At 41.6% G+C, this 27349-nt stretch overlaps 2 protein-coding genes across 3 annotated transcripts; one reads left to right on the top strand and one right to left on the bottom strand.

Moving 5' to 3' along the window:
* The first annotated feature begins 412 nt into the window (after positions 1–412).
* Positions 413–14134, top strand: LOC133509504 (four and a half LIM domains protein 3-like). 2 transcript variants are annotated; one of them, XM_061836986.1, is made up of 6 exons: positions 413–571; positions 8335–8507; positions 10644–10818; positions 12662–12831; positions 13502–13688; positions 13775–14134. In XM_061836986.1, exons 2-6 carry the CDS (start codon positions 8352–8354, stop codon positions 13924–13926), a joined length of 840 nt encoding a protein of 279 aa, XP_061692970.1. In that variant the 5' UTR covers positions 413–571; positions 8335–8351; the 3' UTR covers positions 13927–14134. The 2 variants fall into 2 exon arrangements, with proteins under 2 accessions (XP_061692970.1, XP_061693771.1); XM_061837787.1 differs by lacking the exon at positions 413–571 and having other exon boundaries at positions 8374–8511.
* Positions 14135–20481: 6347 nt separating this feature from the next.
* meaf6 (MYST/Esa1-associated factor 6) lies at positions 20482–26492 on the bottom strand. Its single transcript, XM_061835797.1, has 7 exons — positions 26312–26492; positions 25539–25654; positions 25344–25431; positions 25214–25259; positions 24951–25143; positions 20827–20860; positions 20482–20711 (listed from the first exon to the last, which is right to left on the bottom strand). Exons 1-7 carry the CDS (start codon positions 26399–26401, stop codon positions 20697–20699), a joined length of 582 nt encoding a protein of 193 aa, XP_061691781.1. The 5' UTR covers positions 26402–26492; the 3' UTR covers positions 20482–20696.
* Positions 26493–27349: the final 857 nt, after the last annotated feature.

Raw genomic sequence — 27349 nt, 5'->3', positions numbered from 1 at the left:
AAAGGAAGAAGGATCTAGCCTCAGACTTCTAAAATCCAGAAACTAAACCCATCTAATAAAAACAATTAATAAATGGGCTTCAATCGATAGGACTGTAAGCAAGAGGGGGTTAAGCTTTGGTAATTATTATGGTATGCCACCACAACTCCCATTTGGAATGATTATAGTAAACACTTAAATAGGACTTGGGTGGGAGCCAGTTGCTTTTCTCAAGCCTTAACTCTCTGTACATCTAATTATCTAAATACGCACTCGTTGCCTCAAATAGTTTGCCTTCTCGGAGTGGGAACTTCCGTCAAAGTGCCCCCGCCCCGGCCCCTTACAATAAAAAAAAAATAATAATAAATAAAAGTGCAAGAAGTCGTGGGGGCGGGTTTTGAAAGAACGCTGTGGATTTTTACGCACCACATGCGCGCGTTTCAAGTCAGTGTGTGAAAAACCTGCGCAAGCGAGCCCACGTACACGCACGATTGGCGTCATCCGGCGTTTTGGGCCAGCAGCAACGCGCAGACAAAGCGGAAAAGATCCTGCCCAGAGACGCTCTCTGCAGTCTTCTGATGTGCAAAGAAAGGTAAGTCCAACACAGTGACTGATTGATTGATTTATTGATCATACTTAGGCACGTGCTGGTACTTTTGAAACATTTATGTGGCCACATGCATGCTGAGATGTATTCATAGCTTGTACGAATTCTTAAAACGTGATGCACAATCACGCCGGTCCGCTGCACACGCATCGTTTTGTTTCCTTTTCTTTTTAAGGTCAATGAGGCGAAATAAAGGTTACCTGAAAAATAAAAATGGAATCACAGGTCACGGCATAAAATTAATGGATGTATTTCAATTCTAATACACGAAATGTTCACTTATCCTAAAACTGGTACAGACGTGTTGAATACCTAGATACATAAATTATAGTATGTGTCTGGGTGTCAGATGGAGGGCATTTTAAACACCAGTAGACCTAATTGTGTTTTTGAATGATCTTTGTTCTCTTTCCAAAATCTCGATTATCCACTTTCAGTAAATATATAAAAGCGGTGTGTTTTGGTGATGTGAAGTCACATATATAACTCTTCCTATCCAGGATGTACTCTTTCTTTAGAATACGGAAATGGTTCTGAGGGGGTTGGTGGGCTAAATGAGTAAAAACGTACTCCAACTAAGTATTTTCTTTTGTTTTGTTTTTTAAATTAAAGAGAATATCATGAATTGGACCCTCTAAATTTCCCCTAGGTGTGATTGTGAGTGTGGCTGATTGTCTCGATGTGCCCTGCAATTGGCTGGGAACCAGTTCAGGGTGTACTCCGCCTCCTGCCCGTTGACAGCAGGGATAGGCTCCAGCACTCCCTGTGACCCTTGTGAGGATAAGCAGCAAAGAAAATGGATGCATGGATTAAAGCGAATCTTGATGGGTAGACTTGAGAGGAAATGACCTCACGCTTTATCGTGATCACGTTGACAAGATCAATGTCAATGATTGGTTTTTAAATTTGCCTACTCTGTGTTTAGCGCTCATTCATTTTTGTGGGTTCAAGTGATGTCACGTCCCTTACACTAGATGCCCCCCACCTCCCCTCCCCTTAACGAAAAGCCTCCATCAAGCTCATAGTTTCCATCCGCAGCACATCAGCACCTTTTTTTCTGTGCCATTTGAAGGAAGCCCCTGCAGATGTTCCAATTCTCTCTACGAAGAGGTATTTTTTTGGGGGGGTGCACAGGGTATTGTTCTATTGTTATTTGTTCCACACAGTTACTCTATACATGAAACAGAGGATGGAAGAAAAAGGTTCTTTCCCTCTGCTTTCTCCGAAGCGCACAATTTTGCCACATTTTGACCACAGTCGCATTCCTCTGAAATTCTTACACTGGGCGAAAGTTGAGGCCGTGCACATGAATATTCAGTGGAAACGAGCCATCGCTAACCCCATCCAGGTCATAGGAGCAGTTTGAGTGCTAATAGAGTTTTTGGTTTCTTGCTGACGGTGAAAGGATATGTCAGCAACAGATTAGTGTAACAACTAGAAACAAGCATGAAAATGCAGACTGGCATCATTTGCTTAATGTACAATCTTATTTACTTGGCAGTCGCTTTATTATATTTCACAAAGTAAAGCATGAATCGGTTTCAGTTTCTGAGTCAAACTAATCTTTCTGTGAGTCCATCCGTCCTCATTTGTTCCTCCCTTCTAAAGATTTCTGTTGTCATTGTAAGCCAAAAAGAACAATAAAAAGCGAATCACACGTACTCAATCCTGAGCTAGTGCGATAATTTACGTAACGGAAGATTCAATTTTGTAAAATTTTGGAGGCGGAGTTGTCATGAAAATTACAAATGGGACTTTGAGGAAATTGCGAGGGTCTGCTGTGGGGAATTGTTGGCCGTTAGCAAAGCTATTTTTTATTGCACCGGAGTTTGCCAGATATAGATTTGCAGGAATTAGAGAGGTGACCTCATAGCTCAGATTCTGGTGATTCCATCTGTCCATTTTCTTTGCTGCTTATCCTCACGAGGGTCGCAGGAGTGCTGGAGCCTATCCCACCTGTCATTGGGCAGGAGGTGGGGTACACCCTGAACTGGTTGCCAGCCACTCGCAGGACACATGGAGACAAACAGCCGCACTCACAATCACACCAAGGTCCAATTTAGAGTGTTCAATTAATGTTGCATGTTTTTGGGGTGTGGGAGGCAACCGGAGTCCCCGGAGAAAACTCCCGCAGGCACGGGGAGACCATGCAAACTCCACACAGGCGCGATTGAACCCGGGACCTCAGAATTGTGAGGCCAACGCTTTACCAGCTGATCCAGCGTGCCGCCAGGTTCTGGTGATTGAAAGTATAAATTCTCTCCTTCAACTCTCTGGAGCATAATTCTACTCCCCAAATTCGTAATGCATCTTACATAAGTAACCTCCCTCTTTTGCAAGTTTTGCTGTAACCATTTATAGATAAAACACCTCTGACTCTGAACGTTCCGGAACACAAAACCGAGATCCACACGTGAGATGAAAGAATCAAGCAGCAAACTGTTAACACTGGGCGACGTCACCCTGACAACAAACACTTGTTGTGACTAACAGCCGAGACCTAAAATGCACACCGTAATGTCAGGGGACAATAGATTGGGAAAAGGAATTTTTTTTATTGTTGTTGTTGTTAAAACAGAGTTGCATTTCTTTCTTCTTGCATGGCTGGAAAAAACACAACATTGAACGTCTTTGTAGTGCGGATGAAAGGTCGCACAGTCATCTGATAGCTGCTTTGTTTCTCTATTTTTGCTATTAACACTTTGCAAACCCGAGGGTCTCACTTTTCCTCTGCGGGTCGCCGCCATTGTGTGCGCTCCTTCATCAATATTCTCTTTCACCCCCCCCCCCCCCCCCCCAAAGTCAAGGGTGTGGAAGTCAGCAGCCTAAACAATACTCGGACTGTGCTGAGCAGGAGAAAGCCGTTAACCTCTCCGCCCTCCCCCCGCCAAAATCTATTCCAGTGGGAATAAACAGTTTAAAGTGAGGAGGCCATTATAAACCCACTTTGTCACTGACTGTACCGCTGTGGGTCATTTGGCGGGTGTTACATTAAAAAAAAAAAGAAAGAAAGAAAGCGCTGATTGTTACTTTAGGAAAGAAAACAGCTCAGTGTTTCTGTCCAGGTTTTGTTCTCGCACCGTTTTTTTCCCCAAACATATCATAAGAATGTGCAGCCAAGTTGGAAAATGTTCTGAGATGTGCTGCTGATATTTTTTCCACGAAAAGAACTGTACACCAATAATGTGGTCATAAATCGTCACCGTGCAGACGCAAATAATTACACCTTAATATAAAATGCGCCGTTTACACGCAAATTGGTCCAACTTGGGAGGTACTAATTTTCAGTTTTGGAGGAACATTTAGGGTTAAGGATCTTTCTGGCACTCACTGGTGGTGTCGTGGTTCATTCGCTTGACAGAAAGCGACGATACAAAAGCCATTGCATCTATTATCTGAGCCACTTATTCTCACAAGGGTCGCGGGAGCGCCGGAGCCTATCCCAGGGATCTTCAGGCAGAAGGCAAGGCACACCCTGAACTGGTCGCCAGCCAATCACAGGGCACAAAGAAACAAACAACCATTTTCTGTACTGTAATCCCGTCTCAAAGGAGCAAAGCGTTGAAGGAATTGAGTGACTTTTGTGTACTGCAGCCAAGCCTCAGTCTGAACCCGCTTGATGATGCCTGATTTTAGGAAGATACGCAAAGAGCCAGAGACTTTTTCCAAACCAACTGTGAGCCAATTCAGGGTTCTCCCTCAGGAGAGGAACGTGAAGCTCACCCTCAAATCCCTGAGATTGACGAACAACTAATAAATTGATATGACTGATTCTACACAAAAGACTGTACATACAATACTCGCTGCACTGCTCTTTATTACGTGAGACAGCAGTTTTCATCATGGAATAATCGTCTGAATTCCTCCACTGGGAAAATAAACAGCCGCCATGCGGGACTGGTGGAGCTCCTGGCTGGGGTCGTAACAAACCTGTCACTGCGCTGTCGAGTAAAACGACAGCGGCGAGCCGTGGACGGATGTTAGACAGGATTCTCAGTGGCTGCTCCTGGGAGATTGTTGGCATTTGGCTCCTGCTACAAAGCACTCGGAGCCAAACAGACTCTTAATATTAAATCTCACAACGGGACAAACGCTGTTGAATGCGGCGTGTCCACTCATCAAGGTGAAGCGGAAGGCTTAAATAGTCAGAGCAGGCATCAGAGGGTGAGATGACTTTGTTAAGGTGATGAGTAGTTCTCCGGCAGACCTAACACATCTTTGCTTTTCAAAAGAAGACGTCACATATACTGTATATACAGAACGGGTGTGACAATGGACCTTTCCGACTGGCGATCTTCAGCTCCGCCCCCCCCCCTTCCTTACCTACAGTTGCCATTCGCCACAATCTTCCTAAATGGCAACTGAACATAACAGGTTTGAACTGGATTCTCTATCGCGTGTTCCAGATAATATTGGGGTATGTTTTTTGCCAAATGCATCAGACTTGTCCAAGAGGGTTCTACAGAGAGGTCTCAACTATTTCACGTAAGGATATGTACACAGAATTAAGATTTTGGACGGAGCAGGACACAATGTCAGAGTTACAGCGAAACGTTGGCGATCAATGCAAAAAAAGTTTGACGCCTCACAAACTTCCGACTGAAATCCAACAGGATAAAATAGTGGAATGGTACTGCGCATGTAAAGCAGGGTGAGTACTTTTTACTTGGAAAGCTCACGAGTAATATCATTGTAGTCTTTATAAGTGAGTGGTATGTATTCATTTGACTTGGCTCGTAATGGAACCCAGTGCCCTGTCTTAAAAGTCTGATGTGATACAAATGGGCAAATAGACATTTTTCTTGCATGAAATCGCGCATTTACGTATCACTAACCTGACTCTTCGGCATCAAACTTTACACACGTCATTCAGCAGGTCAGTGATACGCTAACAAAGTGAAAGTTGTTCTCCTGCAATGTATAAAGCACTGACAATATTTCAATCAAACTCAGAGAAGATACTTCTCCCTCACTTACCTTCGAACATACAGCCTTGTGTTTGTTGATATTGTTCACATTTAGTTGTACGTGCGGTCTTCTGCAAGCGTTACTCCATCGTAGACACTTCGTCAACTGTGTTTTAGGCTTTGTAAAAATGAACCAACCGGGCCCCTTGTAACCTAGCCGGATATCTTTCATCAGAAATGCACGTTCTCCAAGCGCATCTGAGGACCATTTTCTTTGTAACATTAACTTTTCCTAGCGCACGCGACCGATAAGCAGCATTGCTTGTGGGAAATGACCACAAGAGGTCAAGCCAGGGGTTAAGACAATGTGGCTATCTGATTGGCTATTATTGTACGAATGATTGAGAGGTCATAAAGGTCCGTTCCAGTCATGTTTGTGTCAGTCATGCAACAAACCTCTTGGAAAGTGAATCATCAATCTGACATTAATCAGAAGAACAGACACATTTAGAACCAAAAAAGACCAGTAGGCCACATTCAGTCTACGAGCAACATGCTAATACCACATCAACAGGGGGGCAATGGAACCCCTAACCCAAATGCAATTTTAGCCCAACAGGATCCCCATCAAAGCCATTTTCTGAATAAGTGCAATGACAATGTGGGAGGTCGAGGACAAAGGAAAACTTATGCGCCAGCTGATCATGAAGTTGAACTGTCAAAACAAGAATTGACTCACAAAAGGAGATAAGGGGTTTGTATCTCAACAAAAGGACCAAACCAACATGAAAAATAGACATCATTAGCATCAATCTCAGGATCAGGGATACACAATGGGAAAATATGAAAAACAACAGCTGTAACCCACACAATATGTTTGCGAAACATAAAGTTTGGGGAAAAAAATTCTGTCGGGAAGGAAAGCCATTGTTATGTTGTGGCATCGATCCCAGCCGAGTGTCAACGTCAATACAAAATGGCCATTTTTAGACATTTTTAGAGCAAAGTCAGACTGGCTTCCTCACCCACAAAGCTGCGTGACACAAAGCAGACAGAGGATGGGATGTTTTGACTTGACTAGTTGGGTTTTCCTAAGAATGTTTTTGGACCCAGCAAGAGGAAGAAGCATTGTTGTTATTAGCTGGGAGGGACGTCTCAACTCCTAGCACGAACACGGCGAAGGGTGCAAGAAGGGTCTCCTCAAGTGATCCAGCCTGGTTCCAGCATCTTCCAAAGACAGGCCCAAGATGAATCTGTGTTTATCTTTGTGCATGTGTGTGTTTATCCCAAATAGTGGCATCATTGCTTACTGGATTTGATGGCTGTGCAGACACGCGGAATGTAAACTAGATGCAAACCATCAGTGCTTTACACACCAGATACATACTTAAAGTATCTGTAAAGGTCAGCGATCTGGAGCAGGAAACAGTTTCACGGATGATCATTACTTCTGACTGCGCTCATAACAAACCACAAAATGTATTTATAGGAAAATGCAAGAGGCCTTTGGTAGATTCTGTGCTCTGGGTCATGTCATTGTTTCGACTAAGTCCTGCGCTGAGGCAAAAAGGGGTGTCTCGGTTCATTCCTTGTTCCCTGAGGGACATTGGGAGCCTTTTGATTTTTCAGCTGCTCTTTGTTGAGGCCACCTCCTCTTTTATGTTGTTATAAAAAGAAGACTAAGCCCAAATTAGGGTAAAAATATCGACGTCGAATCGCCGTTGTATTTGTAGCTGTAGTGTTCCGAAGGTCAGAATATTTTTTTTTGAAAACTGAAAGAAGACAAAACAACTGCCGGCAGGTGTCTGAATACAGTAACTGGATGTAACACTGTCGATTACACAAACATCTGAAGTAATTTAAAATGACACTATAAACATTTGGTTGATAAAAGGACAATTAAAGCCCAAACTGTTAAAAAGTTGTGAAGAGACCAGAAACCAAACTCGTGTTCACGGACGTCAACAGTCAGCCGGCACATGTCAATTAACCCGATTAATCATAACGTTTGATTCAGCCCTCGCCCTCTTTATAAGTAACTAGTGGATTCGATGACAATTCGCCAGAATAGCCAGTTACTTACCCAAAAAATTCACCTTCCCTGAACTGTTTTGTGTTATTTGGGCTACGGTCTCCGTGGTGACCAAGGTGCGGCTCAAGCAGCGAGCCAACGGCCAGGCGGACGGCTCCGCTAGTCTAGCACGTATTAGTCGCGAGCTGGCGACGCAGCGGCGTTGGCTCGTCCGATACACGACAACCTTGCCCCAACTCGGCCATGTTTTTGTTCCTACACACACAAAAGAAAAAAAATGCATTAATGCTATTAACATTGCAGTATTACTCTTCAAATATAGCCAAACAAATAAAAATATCCTATAGATTTGGAAAGAGTGTTTCATTTCAGCTTGTGATAAATAATATAGCTCGGTTGCTGTCTGTCAATGCCAAGACACCCCAGGAGGTTTTCACAAGAATGAGAGGAAGGGAGGCGGGCACACTAGTTATAGGTTAGGTAATGGACCAAAGTACTGATTCACAGGGAATCAGCGTATTCTGGATTCCTTTATGGCTTACCACACATGCTTTGTGGGTTGGGACTGATACTTAACAATATTTAACCATAAACACATCCTGTGTTTAACTGGGAAATGTTGCCTCTACATCTACTGTACAGCATTTCTAGATAAATTCACATGCACATATCTGACAAGTTCAGCCGTTTCCCTTCCCTTCCTTTGCGTTCCTCCTATCTCTCAGTATTTGACAAACTCCCTCGTCCTCCTCCCTTTTGGCTTTTGTGGCAGGCGGTGTTTGCTAAAGTGCGAATTCTTTGTTTCGCAGAAGGTCAGCTTGACATCATGAGCGATCGGTTCGACTGCAAGAACTGCTGCGAGTCCCTGTACGGACGCAAGTACATCCAAGTGGACGACGACCCCCACTGCATCCCGTGCTACGACCGCTTGTATGCCAACACCTGCCAGGAATGTAAAGAAATCATCACTCACAATGCTAAAGTAAGTAAGTAGATCCATGCACCGGTCTCTGTTAATTACACCGCAGAACCAGTAAACAAGTGGGCAACGGGAGAAGGCTACGCTTCACAAGTTCCAACCGATTCTGCTTGCCAGCGTCCCTTCTTGGTTCCATGTAAAAAGAAACCTCTAGTCTTCAAGAAAACACCCCCAGATGTCACGGAGGCCACGAGTATCCTGTGAATCATGAGCTCCTTGTGAGAGGAGCAACAGTAAATTACACTTCTGCTTACTTTGGCCCTCTGGCCTGCTCACAAGACGTAGCAGCGACCATCCCTCATCCCTCTCTCTCCCCCTCGCCTCTAGTTGTTTTTTGTGAACGCGCACGCCTGCAAAATGCGGGTTTTTTTTTTTGCCCACTGTTCAATGGGCTCATTTATCACCAGGGCCAAAATGAACTGCTGTTGAACTGGAGCACGAGCAGCTGTTCAAGAACAAAACAAGCGAAAGATCCATTTTCTTAGCCGCTTGTCCACATTTGGATTGTGGCCTTGTGGGTAATTGGAGCCCATCCCGGCGGACTTGATACACCCTGGACTGGTCACCAGTTTATCACGAGGCACGTGCATGGGAGCAGCCATTCACTCTTACAGTTGAAGCCAGAAGTTTACATAAACGGTGCAAAAACACAGATTTCATTTTTCGTCTCACTGTCTGAAGTCAAATCAGATGAAACCGCTCCTCTTTCAGGCCAGTCAGGATCACCACAATTATTTAATTTAATTGAATATCCACAATAATCAGAGAGAAAGTTTTCTATTATTTGCTTTAACGTCAAAAGTTTATGTCCATTTCCTTAGTATGGAGTAGAATTTCCTTTGAACTGCATGACTTGAGTCAAACGTTTCGGGTAACCTTCCACAAGCTTCTGACAGAACTCTGCTGGAATACTGGCCCATTCCTCCTGACAGAGTTGGTGTAACTGAGTCAGGTTTGTCGGTTGCTTGGGCGCACGCACATTTTCAGATCTGCCCTCAAATTTCCGATCAGATCTCGGATCAGGGCTTTGTGACGGCCACGCTGCTTTTTAATCATTTTGGGAGTATGCTCAGGGTCATTGTCAATTTGTAAGACCTATTTGCACCAAGGTTTTAGCTTCCTGGCTGAGGTCTGGAGATGTTGCCTTACTAGCTCCATGTAATGTTCTTTCTTCATGATGTCTCTTTTATGAAGTGCTCCATATCGAACCAAAACACGTGCATTTCTGGGACACATCACCCATCTCCCTCTTGAACAGTGTGATGTCCAGACATTCCCATGATGTTTATACTTATGTATGATTGTTTGAACAGATAAACAAGGCACCTGCAAGGATCTGGAAATTGAACCCAAGGATGAGCCAAACTTGTGGATCTCCACGGTTCTTTCTCTGATTTCCTGGCAGATTTCTTTTGATTTTCCCACAAGGAACCAGAGTGTTTGGGGTGTGGTCTTAAATACCGCCCCAAGTGTTCCGTGATTTAACTCACATGTTGCCAGTTAGCCTACCAGGGGCTTCCAGAGCCATGACCACATCATCTGGGCTTCCTCATGTTCTTTAAAGACACAGTACTTTTTGTTTACGTAAACATTTGACCTAGAAGAAAATAATATTAAATTCTCCAAGAAATTCTGTCTCTCATTATTGTGGCATTTAACAAAATTAAACAATTTAGGCGATCCTGAAACAGGAGAGGTTTAGTCTGATTTGACTTCAGACAGTGAGAGAAAAACTGAAACGTGTTTTTTTTCACAGTGTAATGAAAAGGTCTGGCTTCAACTGTACATTCACACCAATGGGCAATTTAGAGTCATGCCATTTTATGGATATCATGGATATAACTGTAATTAATAAAACCTTTTTATATTTAACTAATAACTACCCTTCATGATATAATTCATTTACAATTATAAAAAAGCTCAAATGGACAAAGACAGCATACAAAAAGGTTGATCCACAAGAATTACATTATTTTCATATGCATTTATCATATGCAGCGGGCTATTTTGGTAAATTTCCATTACGGCATATCAATGCTGTGGTTTTAAATATGTATCAATAGATGGTTGTGAATGTTTTACAACACGAGATTGGTCAGCCTGTCCCTTCATTCTTTCCTCTTGGTGTTCCTCCTCCAGGAGCTCTTCTATAACAACAGATACTACCACGATCACTGCTTCCGCTGCATGCGCTGCGACCGCTCTCTGGCCGACGAGCCCTTCACCAGTCAGGAAGACGCTCTGGTGTGCAGCGAGTGTTACAGCAACGAATTCTCCTCCAAGTGTGTAGTGTGCGACAAGAAAGTTATGCCTGGTGAGATAGATGCATTTCTTTCCCCCTACTATTTGTTTTTTCACTGAGCTCACACACCACCCTTGGAACTGAGCCTCCAAGTTGCTGTCATTTGGCAGAAGGCGGGGTACACCCTGAACTGGTTGCCAGCCAATCGCAAGGCACATAGAAACAAACAACCATTCACACTCACAATCACACCTAGGGGAAATTTAGAGTCTCCAATGAATGCATGTTTTTGGGGATGTGGGATGAAACCGTGCCTGGAGAAAACCCACGCAGGCACGGGGAGACGATGCAAACTCCACATCGGTGCGGCCGGGATTTGAACTCCGGTCCTCAGAACTGTGAGGCCAACGCTCTACAGCTGCCCCACCGTGGAACCAGACTCAAAAGATACGGGGGCAAGATTTTCATTCAAGGGTTGGCAGGTTAGATGTGACAAAATGATTGCAGTGGTGGTTTCGTGTTGTGGCTCTTGCGGTGGTGTCGGATGACTGTAAATTTTTCCCATCTTGTGGTACGTCTGAAGAATCTTCTAACTGCGTAACTTAAATAAGGGGTTTCTATTCGGCCTGGAATGTCCTTAAAAGCTGCTGACCTTTTAGATGTTTTCAGGTCAGGTCCCACAAATTGCTAAACAAAATGATCCATAAGGGAAGTGGAGCAAAGATATCAGCAAGCTTTATTGAGCCAAGGCACATATGAAGGACTATTTAATTTAACCAAGTAATAACTGATTTTGCTCAGAATGTTTCACAATTTGCAGTTTAATTACTGGTTTGAAGGTTCATTTAAAAAAAAAGTTTAATATTCTTCCTGACATTATCAAAATGACATCATTATTGGATAGAAGTACAACGCTTATAGCTTTTTGACTACCCCTCGCATTTTAAAATCTATCCATCCATCCATTTTCTGAACCGCTTATCCTCACGAGGGTTGCGGGAGTGCTGGAGCCTATCCCAGCTGTCAACGGGCAAGAGGCGGGGTACACCTTGAACTGGTTGCTAGCCAATCGCAGGGCACATGGAGACAAAAAAGCCGCACTTACAATCACACCTAGGGGCAATTTAGAGTGTCCAATTAATGTCGCGTGTTTTTTGGGAGGTGGGAGGAAACCAGAGCGCCTGGAGAAAATCCACACAGGCACTGGGAGAACATGCAAACTGCACATAGGCAGGGCTGGGATCGAACCTGGGTCCTCAGAACTGTGAGGCCAACTTTTTACTAGCTGCATTCAGCCACATTTTAAAATGAAAAAAAAAAAAAAAAAAAATCACAGCACAGCACCGAACAACAAATGCTATAAAAATATGAAATATATCATATATAATATATAAGATATATAATATATCATAAAATATATCATATATCAATTTCCTCGCAAACTTATTTAACCTGTTCAGTTGAACTCAGTTGATATATTAAGCCTTGACTTAATCCAGTGTATAAATAGCAACAGGCCAATTATACCTTCTGCTGTTTAAGTAGAAGAGCATTTAATTATTCTGCCTGTCAAAATGTCACTGGAATAGAATACATTATTTGTATGAAATGAATAATAATGTTCAGAACAGTTAAGTAAAATTGGCTAATTTCCTATGGCAGACCGACAGCTGGTTGGCAATCACTGCTCGAACAGTCTATTGTTAAGTGCATAACAGGAAGTGTAAAATTGTTGTCAGACTATCTTGGTACATCTGCAGAACAGGTCGAACCATCACATTGAACAATCACATATTTCCACACCTCGCATGAGCTGCAGGTGATAACAATTATTAGTAACAATCACAAAAACATTTCCAACCATCATCTCGTCTCCGCTTCCACCCTTTTTGAAATTGTTGTTTCTCTTTGCCAGGATCAAAGATATTAGAGTACGACGGCTCCACGTGGCACGAGGACTGTTTTGTGTGCCACGGTTGCGAAAAGCCCATCGGCGGCGAGGCCTTCATCCCGGACAAAAACAATTATTACTGTGTGCCGTGCTATGAGGGCAGGCTTGCTCCTCGCTGCAGCCACTGCAACAAGGTGAACATGGCCTCACGTGCAAGACGTGATGATGTTACACTTTATCCTCTAGCCGAAAAGTCACATCATTTGCGGACTCATCAATACGCTACAGTATTTTAGCCCATCAAAGCTGACTTTGTGTGAAAGGCATGATATACCCCAGACTGGCCACCAGTCAATCACTTATTCACACCAACACAGGGAGAATATGTAAACTCCACTAAGATTTGAACACAGATCCCCTGACTGTGAGGCAGACTGCTAAACGCGCGAATCCTGCGCATTCAATGTAGCCTTGCTCTGCAAAATCTGATTTTACCCGAAGGATTACAAAATGATCAGACTTATTGTGTCATTTTCATTGTCAAAATTTCAATTTCCATTTTCACAAAACTTTACTAAATGACAAGCTAGATAGATAGATAGATAGATAGATAGATAGATAGATAGATAGATAGATAGATAGATAGATAGATAGATAGATAGATAGATAGATAGATAGATAGATAGATAGATAGATAGATAGATAGATAGATACATAGATACATAGATAGATACATATATAGAGTGGGATTTTAAAAAAAGGACAAACACAAAGCAATAACTTGAACTGGGTAAACTCCAGAAATTCATCGAGTGAGTTAATGTATTGAAGTGGTGGTTTTTGTTGTTGTTCTTGGGCCTGCAGCCTCTGACAAAAGGAGGAGTGACCTACAGGGACGAGGTGTGGCACAAAGACTGCTTCCTCTGCACGGGCTGCAAAACACCTCTGGCCGGTCAACCTTTTACCTCGGAGGGGGAAAAACCTTACTGCGTCAAGTGCTTCAGCAGCCTCTATGCCAAAAAATGCGCTGGTTGCAACACGGCCATCACGGGTCAGTGAAGGTCTTGCCGATACTCACGCGGGTTACTAGTGTTTGTCCTTGTCGACGACTGTGCCGTATCCTTTTCTCTGTTCCAGGGTTCGGAGATGGGAAATACATTTCTTTCGAGGAGCGACAGTGGCACCAGCCCTGCTTCAAGTGCTCACGATGCTCCGTGTCGTTGGTTGGCTCCGGCTTCTTTCCGGACCGGGACCAGATTCTGTGTACGGACTGCAACAATGACGACTGACTGAAGCGCAAAACTTTCCAAACCTCAGCGGTGATACTGCAAATGCGCCCACCAGTTCACTCCGAGCTTATCCAACTCATGTAGCCACGGTGGGGGTCATTGTTTTGTATGAAATCATCAAAAATAATCCTGTTGGTCTATGTTATTTTTTGTTAATTCTAATAAATTTTCGCACCATGTTACATGAATAAAATATACATTGGGCATACGTATACATTTAAACTACATTGTTTTGTCATCTTAAATAATATCTACTAGTGTGTACACGTAATTCACTGCAAATGAAAGGTTTTTGGGGTGGGATGAAAAAACTTTAATGCGACATCTGTCATAATTGTAATTTTATTTGCTTTCCTTGTTCTTTGTGTCTCTCACATGAAGCTGGAAGAGGTCTAAATATATCACGTGTTTTTATAAAAATGTCAGGCTAACATCCCACGAGAGCAGACAGACAAATTTCATTATACTGCAATGCTTTCATGCCTCATTAACAAATGTATTTTATTATTGGCAGCTTTGGAATACAACAACAGGATCATAGAGGATTTTGTTTTAAAAAGATTCGTGACACTAACCGCACAGAGGGACATCTGCCTCTTTATTTGTTTGCGATGTAACTTTGGATGGTTTAATACTGGGTTTTTAGATGCAAAAGTCCCATTTGTTTGTCGAGAGCCACAAATAATTCACCCTCTTGTGATTAAAATAATGTATTCGGAAAAGCTGTTAGTTTCAAACTGTCAGTCTGGTGACGTTCACGAATTGAAATATAGTTTAACTTGCATAATTGTCATACAGTTGTCCAAAGATTCATACAAGACTGAGCTCCCCCCACCATCCCACCCCCTGCTTTGCTTCCCAAAAATAACGCTCCCATGCGAACTGACTCTTACAATTACCTCAGTAAACCGTATAAATATTTACAGTTCAGCACCCCTGTTCCAATTGTGTTTATATAATCATGATGTCATGATATAGACGTACCGAGAGTCAGCGGTTCATCTTTAAAAGATCATTTCAAACGATAAAAGCCATCCAAATGATTGACAAAAACATTTCAAGCGGTGTAAACGTGGTCACATGACCTCCACTTTGGTCTGTATTATTTCTTCGTTATCTCCAATGTGTGCTTGTCATGTGGTGACATGAACATCCTGCCACTTCCTGCTTTTGATCACCATTTATGACCCTCGCTGCAACAACCTCCCCCCCCTCAGCCTAATACTTTGCGCTTGACTCCTCATCAACTCCAGATGAAAAATAAATAATAAAAAGGAGCATAAACCACTGCCTTTTGTCGGACCGGTTTCCCAGGCCTCATCCTGAAATATATGTGACCTTGTTTGAGGCAGTGAAGGAGAACAAGACTTGTTCGCTCCCAAGAGGGCGGAGGGGGGAGTTGGTGGAAGCCCCACAGCAAATATTCACAGTGACATGTCATCTTGCTCGGCCTCTGTGGACTCCCAACTCGTGGTGGTGGGTGTTTTAAGTCATGTGACAACGCTGACTGAAATCAACACTTTGCTCACTGCCTTTTTACACTGAAACTCAACCAAGTAATGATGCTTTCAATAATTGCGACGGGATCTTGGTGGCATTAAGAAGTTGATTAAATTGTGTATTTCCCTGCGACAAACCCATTCCTCAGCTATCGCTATTTTCAGCCTCATAATGCACTTTGTTTCTGCTTGTACAGTGAAGAAAATAAGTATTTCAACACCCTGCTATATTGCAAGTTCTCCCACTTAGAAATCATGGACTGGTCTGAAATTTTCATCGTAGGTGCATGTCCACTGTGACAGAGATAATCTAAAAATAAAAATACAGAAATCACAATGTATGATTTTTTTTAACAATTTATTTGTGTGATAAAGCTCCAAATAAGTATTTGAACACCTGTCTATCAGGTAGAATTCTGACCCTCAAAGACCCGTTAGTCCGCCTTTAAAAGTCCACCTCCACTCCATCCTGAATCAGATGCGCCTCCGTGAAGTCGTTAGCTGCATAAAGACACCTGTCCACGCCATACAATCAGTAAGGTTCAAACTCGTAACATGGCCAAGACCAAAGAGCTGTCCAAAGACACCAGAGACAAAATTGTATAACTCCACATGGCTGGAAAGGGCTACGGAGAAATTGCCAAGCAGCTTGGTGAAAAAAGGTCCACTGTTGGAGCAATCATTAGTAAATGGAAGAAGCTAAACATAACGGTCAATCTCAATTGGAGTGGAGCCCCATGCAAGAGATCAACTCGTTCGGTCTCAATGATCCATAGAAAGGTGAGGAATCAGCCCAGGACTACACGACAGGACTTGGTCAATGACCTGAAAAGAGCTGGGACCACCGTTTCCAAGGTGACTGTTGGTAATACACTAAGACGTCATGGTTTGAAATCATGAATGGCATGGAAGATTCCCTTGCTTATATCAGCACTTGTTAAGGTCGGTTGTAACTTTGCCAATGACCATTGGGACGATACAGAGGAGTCATGGGAGGGAAGGTTTTGTGGTCAGATGAGACCAAAATGGAATTTTGGTCATAATTCCACTAAACCTTTTGTTCAGAATTCCACTAACCATGTTTGGAGGAAGACGAATGATGAGTTCCATCCCAAGAACACCATCCCGACTGTGAAGCATGTGTGGGGTGTTTTTTTGCACATGGGACAGGACGACTGCACTGTATTAAGGAGAGGATGACTGCGGCCAAGTATTGTGAGATTTTGGGGTCCAACCTCTTTTCCTCAGTCAGAGCATTGAAGATGGGTCGTGCCTGGGTCTTTCAACATGACAATGACCCGAAGCACACAACCAGGAAAACCAAGGAGTAAGAAGCATATCGAGGCTCTGGTGTGGCCTAGCCAGTCTCCAGACCGAAACCCAATAGGAAATCTTTGGAGGGCGCTGAAACTTTGTGTTTCTCAGCGACAGCTCGGAAACCTGTTTGATCTAGTGAAGATCTGTGTGGAGGATTGGGCCAAAATCCCTCCTGCAGTGTGTGCAAACCTGGTGAACAACTAAAGGAAATATTTGACCTCTGTAATTGAAAACAAAGGCTACTGTAACAAATATTAACAACAGTTTTCTCTGGTGTTCAAAAACTTATTTGCAACTATATCACACAAATCATAAAAAAAAAAAAAAAAGACTTTTTTTCTGGATCTTTCTTTTTAGATTTTCACTCTCACGGTGGACATGCACCTACGATGAACATTTCAGACCCCTCGGTTATTTCTAAGTGGGAGAACTTGCAATATAGCAGGGCGTTCAAATACTTATTTTCTTCACTGTATGTTTTCAAAAGTACCAACGTGTCATGCAGATTCCACGAGCAGCTTGTTAAAATATCGAAAACATAGCAGGTCATTTTACAAGTCAAAACCAACAATTTTCTATGCCACCAAACACAAACACTTTCAGGCCAGAGAATACCATTTCCTCTCTACACTCAAGAGGAAAACAAAAATAAAAGTTCCCTCAAGTGACTCTCTTGATAATTACTATATAGTTGCGGTCCAAACACAACGCTTGCCTGATCTAGTTCCTTCTTAGGAATCCTGCTCAGCTCCCCGAGTTGCAATTAAAAACCTTGTTGAATTTCCTGACGTGACAGGAAACGCCGCTAACGCTTACAGTCGGCATTTGCCTCGCTAGTCATGCACAACAGCCAGCGCGACAAGTGGAATGTGGCGTAATGGGATCGTAAGCGTTTCCAGACAAGTCTTGGGACGTAGACCGTGTTGCATTGTACTGTACACTCTGTACCGGTACTGAGTCATGAAACCTGCTCCCATGTTATCTACGCAACTGCGAGTTTAAGGGGAAAGGCGATAATGACACACATGAATGTGAAAATCACAAAAATATAGACTCACCACATCATATAATTACAAATACTGTACACAATTGTCCCTCCATTTTATTGTTATACTACTGTATTTCCCCACTGAAATGAATGGAAGTTGTATTAATTCATTCCAGCCTTCCCCCCACTAAACACATTTTGTAGTGTACAATCAGTACCATAACATTGTACATTATACAAACATTTAATAATAATACAATTAAATGGAATGTAAATGAAAACTTTTTTGCATCATGACTAATTTATTGGGAATCCTGGTGTGCCTGAGTAATATGTAGACAGAAAGATATTTCACAATTACTCTTAGTGACTCAGTAAGCTGCAGTAATGGTCGTTTTATGCAGAGGATAAAGAATATATACCTGAGAGTATCGTTACGCATTGACGCAGGAAACAAAAAACAAAAATATCCATCTATCTACTTTCTTTGCCGCTTATCATCACAAGGGTCGCAGGGAGTGCTGGAGCCTATCCCAGCTGTCAACGGGCAGGAGGTGGGGTACACCCTGAAGTGGTTGCAAACAAATTGCAGGGCACATAGAGACAGACACGCATCATACTCACAATCACACCGAGGGCCAATTTAGAGTGTCCAATTAATATTGCATGTTTTTGGGATGTGGGAGGAAACAGGAGTGCCCGGAGAAAACCCATGCAGGCACGGGAAGAACATGCAAACTCCACACAGGATTGAACCTGGATCCTCAGAATTGTGAGGCCAACGCTTTACCAGCTGAATCACCGTGCCGCCAAACAAAAACGAAACAAGTCAATTTAGTGAGAAACATGAAGTAGGACTTGAGCCTGACACCTGAACTGAACCCACTCTGCCTCCACCAAAGTCAGTTAAGTGTACCACTACACCATCAATAAGTCTGGTACAGAAAAAAAAATAAACTTCACCCAAGCTCCAAAAAGTATGAAATTGCACATTATTGGAGCCCAATTATCCTGGAGCTTTATCATAGATTTACTTTGGATATTCAGAACTCACTGCCTCTCTCCTAATATTCAGTGGTAACTATCAGGTGACCAACCAAAACAAGCATCATGTATATTAGTAACAGTAGGCCAGAAAACATTTGTCACAATAAAATCTTCACTCTTCAAGTTACTGTTTTGATCATTTGATTGAATAAAACCCAAGAAAGTGTAAATACTGGTCTTAGCATCGAATGATCTGATTAAGAGTGTCCCAACCAGACACGTTGAAGGGCTCAGACCGTTGGAGCAAAAAAATGTCCTTCTTTCCACTGTCTTTGTTTGGATCGAGCCCATTTCTGAAATTACCCTCATTTTATTTTTTTTAACCTCAACTATGACTGGGTGTTGCACAACAATCTATGTATAACTGTTACAGAATCTGCACACAGACAAGCCATAATCACAGTGTGCAAGAAGTGGCTCCAGTACATTTGGGAATGATCCTTGCACAACAGTGAAGATTTTCAGACTGTCACTGCGCCAAATGCCAGCTAATCGTCTCAATAATTTAACCGTTAGTATAAAGTTTCGAGCCCTAAAATTAAGTTTCTGAAGGCCTTGTTGCTCCTGTGTCGGAAAACCACTTATGAGACCCGTGAGCCAAATGAAACGTGACTCTGTAATGGAAAGGCGGGGGAATGTATTTTGGAGACGTTGCAGTTTATCCATCTGCATGTCTGCCAGCGTCGTATTAAGGTCTCGGTCAGTTTCCAACTTCTTTGTCGTGTCGTAACTTTTTTCTCGCGTGAAAAATTAGGAGGCACATTTGGAATATTAATACTACCGTAAAGCAGGGTACACACCATTAGCAAGTCCTGTCTGCCAACCTAGTTGTGGTGCCCTGTACTTACAACTAATATTCAAACAGCTCAACAATGAAAGTTAATCTACTTTACACAGAGCTTTCATTACCAGTGCTGCTGGCCAATGTAGATTAAACTATATTAATACTTGGACAGTTTCTTTAAACTGTCGGACTTCGAATTCAGCTCCTCTAGCTGGCAAATAACGTACGCTTAGCATTTTCCATAACTGCATAAAATAGTAGGGATTTACGATTATCTGTGGTGAGTAAAATATTTTTTATTCGGTAAATAATGATACTATGTTGTATGGTTGTGTCCTTTCATGATGCATGTTCATCAGTGTTTGGAAAATTTACACTTTCAACCTGCGGTGTAGCTAGTATGCTAGCAGCTTTTTTCTTGACTACCAGACGTGCTTCTTCTCTTCTGGATGTCATGTGGCACTATACTGCCTCTCACAGTTTACTTTTGGTACTACAACAGACTTCAGGTCTTGGAATTTATATACAAAAAAAATTAAACAAAAAAATTAGACTTAAAATTAGGGGTTCATTCCTATAAATTAAACTTTCTTCTCGTGAACCTGCAGGTTTAGTGTATTAACACTAAGTTATTTCTGTAAAATTAGTGTTTCAATTGAATAGCAAAACTTTGTCAAAAATTTAATTGTATTCAAGCAAGGATACAACTGCTCTTAAACTCCAATTAAAAAAAACCCCAACTCATTAAGTTGTTTCATTAAAAAAAAGCCTGCAAGTATACTTTTTAGTTTCGTTAATAAAAGACATTTTAATCTGTAAAAATACCCACATATGGTATTTTATTTTCTTGAAAAACACCACCAAATAAAAATACAGATGATTGACTGGGGATTCACAACATCACAGAGTTCACAAAAAAATGAGAATGTTGCTTTGCCTACAAAATAAATACTTTCTTTTTTAAACATTTCAAAATGTTACCGAATGGTGTGGAGTAACATGCAGGACGCTGGGGAATGTTTTGAGCAGAACACGCATCACAGCTGCAATATGACAACTGGAGGGGGGTGGGGGAATTGCCATACGACGTTCATAAAGTCTCTCATTGCTCTTGTGGGTCCACATCTTGCCTTTTTCAGGTGGAGTATTCCTGCACATGGAAAAAAAAATAAAGAGCACTTAAAAAAAAAAAAAAAAAAAAGGAAGGAAGGAAAGAAGCAATCGGTGAAGATTTTTGTGAGATTACAGTGATAACGCAGACTTACAGCTCTGGGTTTTTTGTTCACTTTCATGTCGAACCTGCAGGGGGCAAATCAGGAGAAGCTGGCGTTAAATATGAGGAGTGGCAAACATCTCAGAGTGATGACAAAAAAGCGGTGCCACTACTGTACCATGAGGGAGCGTCAAAACCAAACGACAGCAAAAACACTCAACTTTAAGATCTTGCCTCCCCCCCCTTTCTGCAGACAAACTTGAAGCCAGCCCGTCATCTTACAAGAACAGCACTGCTTTTGATAAGAGCACACTGCATATGAGTTATCGGAAAAGACGTGACGCCGGCCCAGTAGCAAGCAATGAGGGGTGATGGATGCCAAGAAGCAGTCAAAGACATGCAGCAAGACTCAAAAAACTAGCAGGCGTCAACTCGACAGAGAGGAGACGAGTACGGGATGCGGTTATATGAGCAGACAAGATATGCAGACCACAGGAGCAGGAAGTAAAATTCAGAACTTACTCAAAGTCATAATCAAACATGGCAGAAGGGCTGGGGGGTGGAGGGGGAAGGGGGGAGTCAACATTACAACAAGGGAAGGAAATGTTCAGCAGCTGTTAGTGAATCCACCAACCAAAACCCCAACAGTAGTCCGGGGTGTGAAACACACGCGTCGCCTCAGTGTGTTAGCAGGAGAGCCTGCCGGGTTAATATGTAGTGAGTGAAAGAGTGCCCGGAAATCAGGAAAATAAAAAAAAATAACATAAAAATATACATCCTGTATAACTGTGCTGAACTTTTATAGTTACATGTAGCTTGGGTAAAACATCCAGTAACTCCACAGAGCCAATTTTATTTATTTTCATACATATAATGCATATGACATACAGTGAACTACAAATATTGTGGGGGGTACATTCCACAATAAAGTCCAATTTCTTTCCCTTTTTGATTTTTAGACTTTGAATCACTTTTTTTTTTTCCGTGTATGTGAATTTGCTAGTAACCAACACTGAATAGGCGGGGAACATTGGTTACCAGAAAAGCTAACAGTTAGTCTAACTACTTCTATTCCTACTTTTTTTTTTTGTATTGTCTGGCAACATTGATGCCTCTGTCGCAATGTGTTGCCTCTCTCACATCAGTCTTGCTCCTTCATCATCTGGTTTGTGGAAGAAGACTCAGGTAGCTACAGGGATGAGAATATGATAATGACCAACTTGGAAAAACACTGAAAATGTCTGCCTTTGGACGGGGGGAGCGGGGGGTGAGGTTTATAAGACACACGGTTAAATGGTGACCTCTGTTTACTTCTAACAGTGTAAATACAGGGCAATTATAATATTCTGAAAACTTAAAATAAGAGTCCAAACAACCAAAATAATTTTGCCAAACTTCAGACACAAAAATATAGACTGCGTGAAATTTACGTTATGTTTAAGTTATGTCAGAAATAAGTACACAAGTAATTTATTTTATATTTGTGTGTGTATATATATATATATATATATATATATATATATATATATGAGCGCGTGCAAGAGAGAGAACATGAAATAGAAAAGTGAGCGATAAAACGTGTGATCTACAGGGCCAGTGCCAAATCACGTTAACAGTTGTCAATTATATCATATTTGAGAAATTTACGTTTCCTGGTTTGGAAACGCTCCTGGATATTTTTTGCTCCTCGGCTTCCATAATTGATCATATCGGAACATAGACTGCACAACACTTTGCCCGGAACGTCCACTTTATGTGTGTTTTCGGTTAGACGTATTGCGACAGTTTTTGTTCCCATCAGCACAGTTACACTTTTTTCAAGCCATGCCCATCTGAAACAGTTTTTTACCCCGTGGTTTTTATACAGATGAAAGTGGACTTTCGTGAAAATTCCTGAAAATAGAAATGCGAGCACGAGGGGGGTCCGGTGGCATGCCCCCCCGGGAAATTAAAAAAAAAAAGGCTGTGGTGCATTCTGGCGATATCTGTGAACAAAATTCAGACAAAAATTGAAAGTAAAATTTCTAAGTCCCGACCAAAAAAAAAAAAAAAAATTGGGCAGAAGTTCCCCAAGCCCAGATTTTTTTGCCCCCCATGTCCCTATCACTGCATAGCACAAAATCACATTTGTCATTAAAATATGTTGAAAATATGCCATTTTAGCTCAAGACAAATGAATTAAGTGAACTATTCAGTAAAAAGACATCTAAAATTGTCCTTTTCCCCACATTATACATATTATAGTATAGATAGAAAATATATCCTAGAATTTCTACACAGTACAACAAAACATGTTAAAGAAGTTGATCTGTAGTAATTACAATTAACGTTTAAGTCTCAAACCTGTGACGTCGAGTTGTAATGATACACTCGACCACATTGCTCACTATCTTAGATATAGATCTAATAATACTAATAGTATAATCAGCTGCCTTTAATATTTAGAGATATATATATATATATATATATATATATATGCACGCACACAAACACACACACACACACACACACACACTCACTCACATTTGAAAAATGTACGGGTGTGGTCAGTCATGCTTACAGGTAAAGTTGCGGGTGTGATTAGGGATGGCCTTAAAATAACTTACTGGATTAATATAACCTAACTGTAAATTAAAAGCAAAATAAACAAATATATAACAAAAATAGAAAACTAAAATATAAACTAGGAAATTATCATTTCCAACCAATTTCAATTGATATTAATCGAACATGATATAAAACTGTATCAAAATTTTTTCATCAATAAAAATTCTTGATCTGACAAACTATCTGAAGAAAAGTTAAATGCACTGGCCTGTCAAGGAATAAACACGAACGGTCTATACCCGCAATGTTTGGAAAATGCTGAAAGTTTAGTTCAACATAATCGGCGTTCGTGGGAACAAGGTCGCGATACATTGGAACAAACATTCCTGTCCGCAATCGTGACGTAGTGTTGAGGGGGGCATCCACCACGTGACTGCCGTAAATAGGAGGCCGGCTTGCTAGAACGCGCCTTTGTGTACATGCGCTCAACGTATTGGCCACACCTGAATAAAGCGACGAGGTGGATGATAGTCTAATGTTTTTGGTTTGTCACACTGCCTCGCGATGGACGCAATGAGCACCCCTGAATTTCCTTTGACATGCCTCATGATGTTGATGACTTTCGACTTAAATGCGCTAGGCATTAGTGCCTCAACATGGCTACGCTCGTGAAAGCAAAACAACGAACTCAAACGCACGTTCGTTCAATGTTGTCAACTAATATCCGGATTAATTTTAGGCAATTTTTCCTCAATTTTCCAGAGCAATATTCATGAAAATTAAAAAATCCGGAATTCCAGGAAAATCCAGAGGACTTTCATCACTGTTTTTATCAATTTCCCTGGCATGATCTTCATCTTTTCGCTCCAAGACTTTCACCACACTGGAACATGCAGACGGCTCGATAATATCTATGCCGTAGTAAATACAATGTTCCTCTAAAAAATGTTAGCATCAGAGTGAAACTACCGATGAAATACCGCCATAATGCTGCTGGAAATCGCAACGTTGTCGTTATTCTAAACACTAAATTTAATACAAACAGATGGGAATGCTGTAAACAGATATTAATGCCGTTTCCCGCTATCACAGCTGTGACTAATGCCACGACGAGCATTGCCGATTAAATGGTGGCAGCCGGTCTTGATCACAGCCTCGCCCAGCGTCAAGCCGTAAAAAACATTTCTAAACGAATCTACACGTTTCACAACAACAACATTTTCAGATGAAAAAACTCTGAATTCCACGAATCCGTGAAAAATTCTCATCCCTGGAGCTAGGTAGGCGGAGATGTTTGTCTGGTGTCAGGAGGTGATGCATGATTCAGCCCATTTCTAAAAGTGCTTTTGTTGTGTCTTATATTTTATCATTTCAAAAGGTGCTAAAAACTCCCAAAACTAAAATGAATGAACGCCAAACTGGTATTTTGATATTTCTGGTAGTGTTGAAAGCAGGCAAAAGAAAGAAAGTTGGAGTAGCTAACACTAACTAGAAAAAGAGGAGTCCTGCTTTTTCATTCATACCTGGAATAGTGTTTATGCCTTATGATTTTTACTATCATACAGAAAAAGGTGGACAGGGCATAAACACTGGCAACAATCTGTAAGAAAACAAATGATTTGTGTCTACCTGTGCCTATTTTTGTTCTTCCTCTTCTTATGGCTTCCGTGATGGCTGCCAGATGAAGAAGAGGAGGCAGCTTTTTGGGGTTTCAAGTCCTGCAAGGTGGAGTCGACATCCTCTGTGTCCTCCTGGCTGGGTTCGTTCTCTTGGTTCTGGAGGTCCGGGGACGCGTCACTTTCTGTGCCGCTGCCCGCCTCACCTGACAAGAGGACGAGGGGATAAGCAAGTGCAAGATATCACAGTTTTGGGGCACACGCCACTTCACTTACGTTTCTCGTTCATGTGATCTGGTATCCCGCCAAGTGCAGACACAGCCTGTTGATCATAAGACAGAAATAGTCTGAGGCAAGTTCTTTTACAAAGTACAGCAAGAGGTCAAACAAAGGAACAGGGACTTACCGCTACTGATGTGACTGATGACTTGCTGAACAGACGCTCTGCCTCTTTGAATTTTCGATTTCTTCGATCAGTTTTACTATTAGAGTTTCTGTGAAAATCATAATCCAGATTACTAACGTCATACTAACTAAAGAAAATAAGAGGAACAAAAAAAACATATATGGCACAACATATGTATTTGCATTTACAACTTACTTTTGGTTGGTTAGGTATCTGTCCCATCCTCTGATGATGTTACCATACATTTGAGTGTCTTCGAGGTAACTGCCTTCGAAGGCATATATTTGTCGTTCCAAATTCACGAGCGTCTCCTGCAACAACAATGAAAAAATGAGCATACAATAGTACAGATCATTTCATTCAGTTAATATATATTCAGTGTATAGAAAAGTGAAGGTGTATAATTGCGACATTATCCGCTGCAGTATTTGTTTTTACTTAAGCCTTCATTCTTACTTTCTTGTATTAATAATAGGTCTTTGAATACTCTATTTAATTTCGTTAAAGTATTTGTGCACATCTTATTTGTTACTGTTTCTGATCAAAACGTTTTTATAACAGCTTGAGTGGTTGTAGTTTTTGTCACGGGTTGATGACGCCACTCAGTTGAACTCACGCGAGAAGTCGATGCTAACGTGGACCTAAGTATCCATGTAGCTGGTATCTCGCTCCAGATAAAACTAAGCTGGTGTAGACAAATAAAACGTATTCAAGAGTCTTGCAATATAGTTGGTTTAAAACTACAATGTGAAACATAAAATGCACAACAAGTTTAATTGTCAATACATGCACTATTGGCCCAATAAACGGCACGTAGCCCTTATTATCCTAGCATAAACGAAGGCCTAAGCTAACAAGGGATACTGTACCCTGACTCAATTTTATGTTTAACATTTGAGTTCAGTGTTTAGCGGGTCTCCATGCATTAACACCATTAAATCCGTTTTTGCGTCGTAGCATAAACATACTGCAAGCTCTTGTTTCCTCTTCACCAGCTCGGCAAGCTCCCGGCGGGTGTCCGGGATCTGCGGCGGAGTAGCCTTAGCGTGCATCGCCATGATGGATCGTGGAAAACCAACAAAGGTGGCGGGACTGCTGCATGCGGCGACGCCTAAATTCGTCACTGTGGCCGGTAGGTGGGGCTAAAACCCCACAGGAACAAGTTGTGAGCTCCTCCATTTGCCACCGTGCCACCTTCAGCAACAAGATGTAGTGGCAGTTATTGCGGGGAAGTGATTCAAACTTTCCACAAGTCAGTATTTTCAAAAGATACAAGCTTGTGGTTACACAGCGAAAGTAAACATTACAATGATTCATGAAACATTGTGTGCGCTTTTGTAAAACAAATTATTTGACATGAACAACATCCCATACCAGTCCCTGAATAAAATAACCTCAAGATTGCCAATGGTCTCCATTAGCATGACACAATGTTGCTGCATTTGCATCTAAAAGGAAGAGGATGCAAAACTCAAAGACATTCCCGTCAAACAGGCATTGATAATGCAATGTTAATGAAAATGCCTAGAACGAAGATGCTTTAATGTGGCACAATAGTATATATATATATATATATATATTTTTTTTTCCCCACAGCCTTTTCCCGGTGTTTAACAGAGACTACAATATAAACTATATTGAAATAAAAAGCACAAGGGTTTAAATGTGTATCAATATAAATATTATTTAATAACATTGCAAAAAAAAAACCATCAAAATTATTTTTATTCACATTTAACAGTTACTTTAAGTTGAGGTTCAAGTTGAGCAACTGGCTGCCCATAATTTCCATAAACATTAATATCAATTAATAGGCCACTTAAATTAGTTTAATTAATCCTTATGGTTATAAAGTAGGTAAGTAAGTTTCTTTTGGCTTGTCCCTTTCAGGGTCGCCACACCATGTCATCTCAGATGAATGCACATATATGTTTGGCACAATTTTTACGCCGGGTGCCCTTCCTGACGCAACCCTTCTCAGGGAGTGGAGGCCCCAGTGGGATACG

Source organism: Syngnathoides biaculeatus, chromosome 1 (assembly GCF_019802595.1).
Source record: "Syngnathoides biaculeatus isolate LvHL_M chromosome 1, ASM1980259v1, whole genome shotgun sequence".
Taxonomy (NCBI): Eukaryota; Metazoa; Chordata; class Actinopteri; order Syngnathiformes; family Syngnathidae; genus Syngnathoides; species Syngnathoides biaculeatus.
This window is presented reverse-complemented; position numbering and strand designations above follow the sequence as displayed.

Excerpts from the sequence above, each read along its gene's own strand:
- LOC133509504 (XM_061836986.1), top strand. The coding sequence starts at position 8,352 with ATGAGCGATCGGTTCGACTGCAAGAACTGCTGCGAGTCCCTGTACGGA. Across the intron at positions 10,819-12,661 it reads CGACAAGAAAGTTATGCCTG|GATCAAAGATATTAGAGTAC; the intron begins GTGAGATAGATG and ends TCTCTTTGCCAG. Across the intron at positions 13,689-13,774 it reads TTGCAACACGGCCATCACGG|GGTTCGGAGATGGGAAATAC; the intron begins GTCAGTGAAGGT and ends TCTCTGTTCCAG.
- meaf6 (XM_061835797.1), bottom strand. The coding sequence starts at position 26,401 with ATGGCGATGCACGCTAAGGCTACTCCGCCGCAGATCCCGGACACCCGC. Across the intron at positions 25,432-25,538 it reads AGATACCTAACCAACCAAAA|AAACTCTAATAGTAAAACTG; the intron begins GTAAGTTGTAAA and ends TGATTTTCACAG. Across the intron at positions 25,260-25,343 it reads CATCAGTCACATCAGTAGCG|GCTGTGTCTGCACTTGGCGG; the intron begins GTAAGTCCCTGT and ends TATGATCAACAG.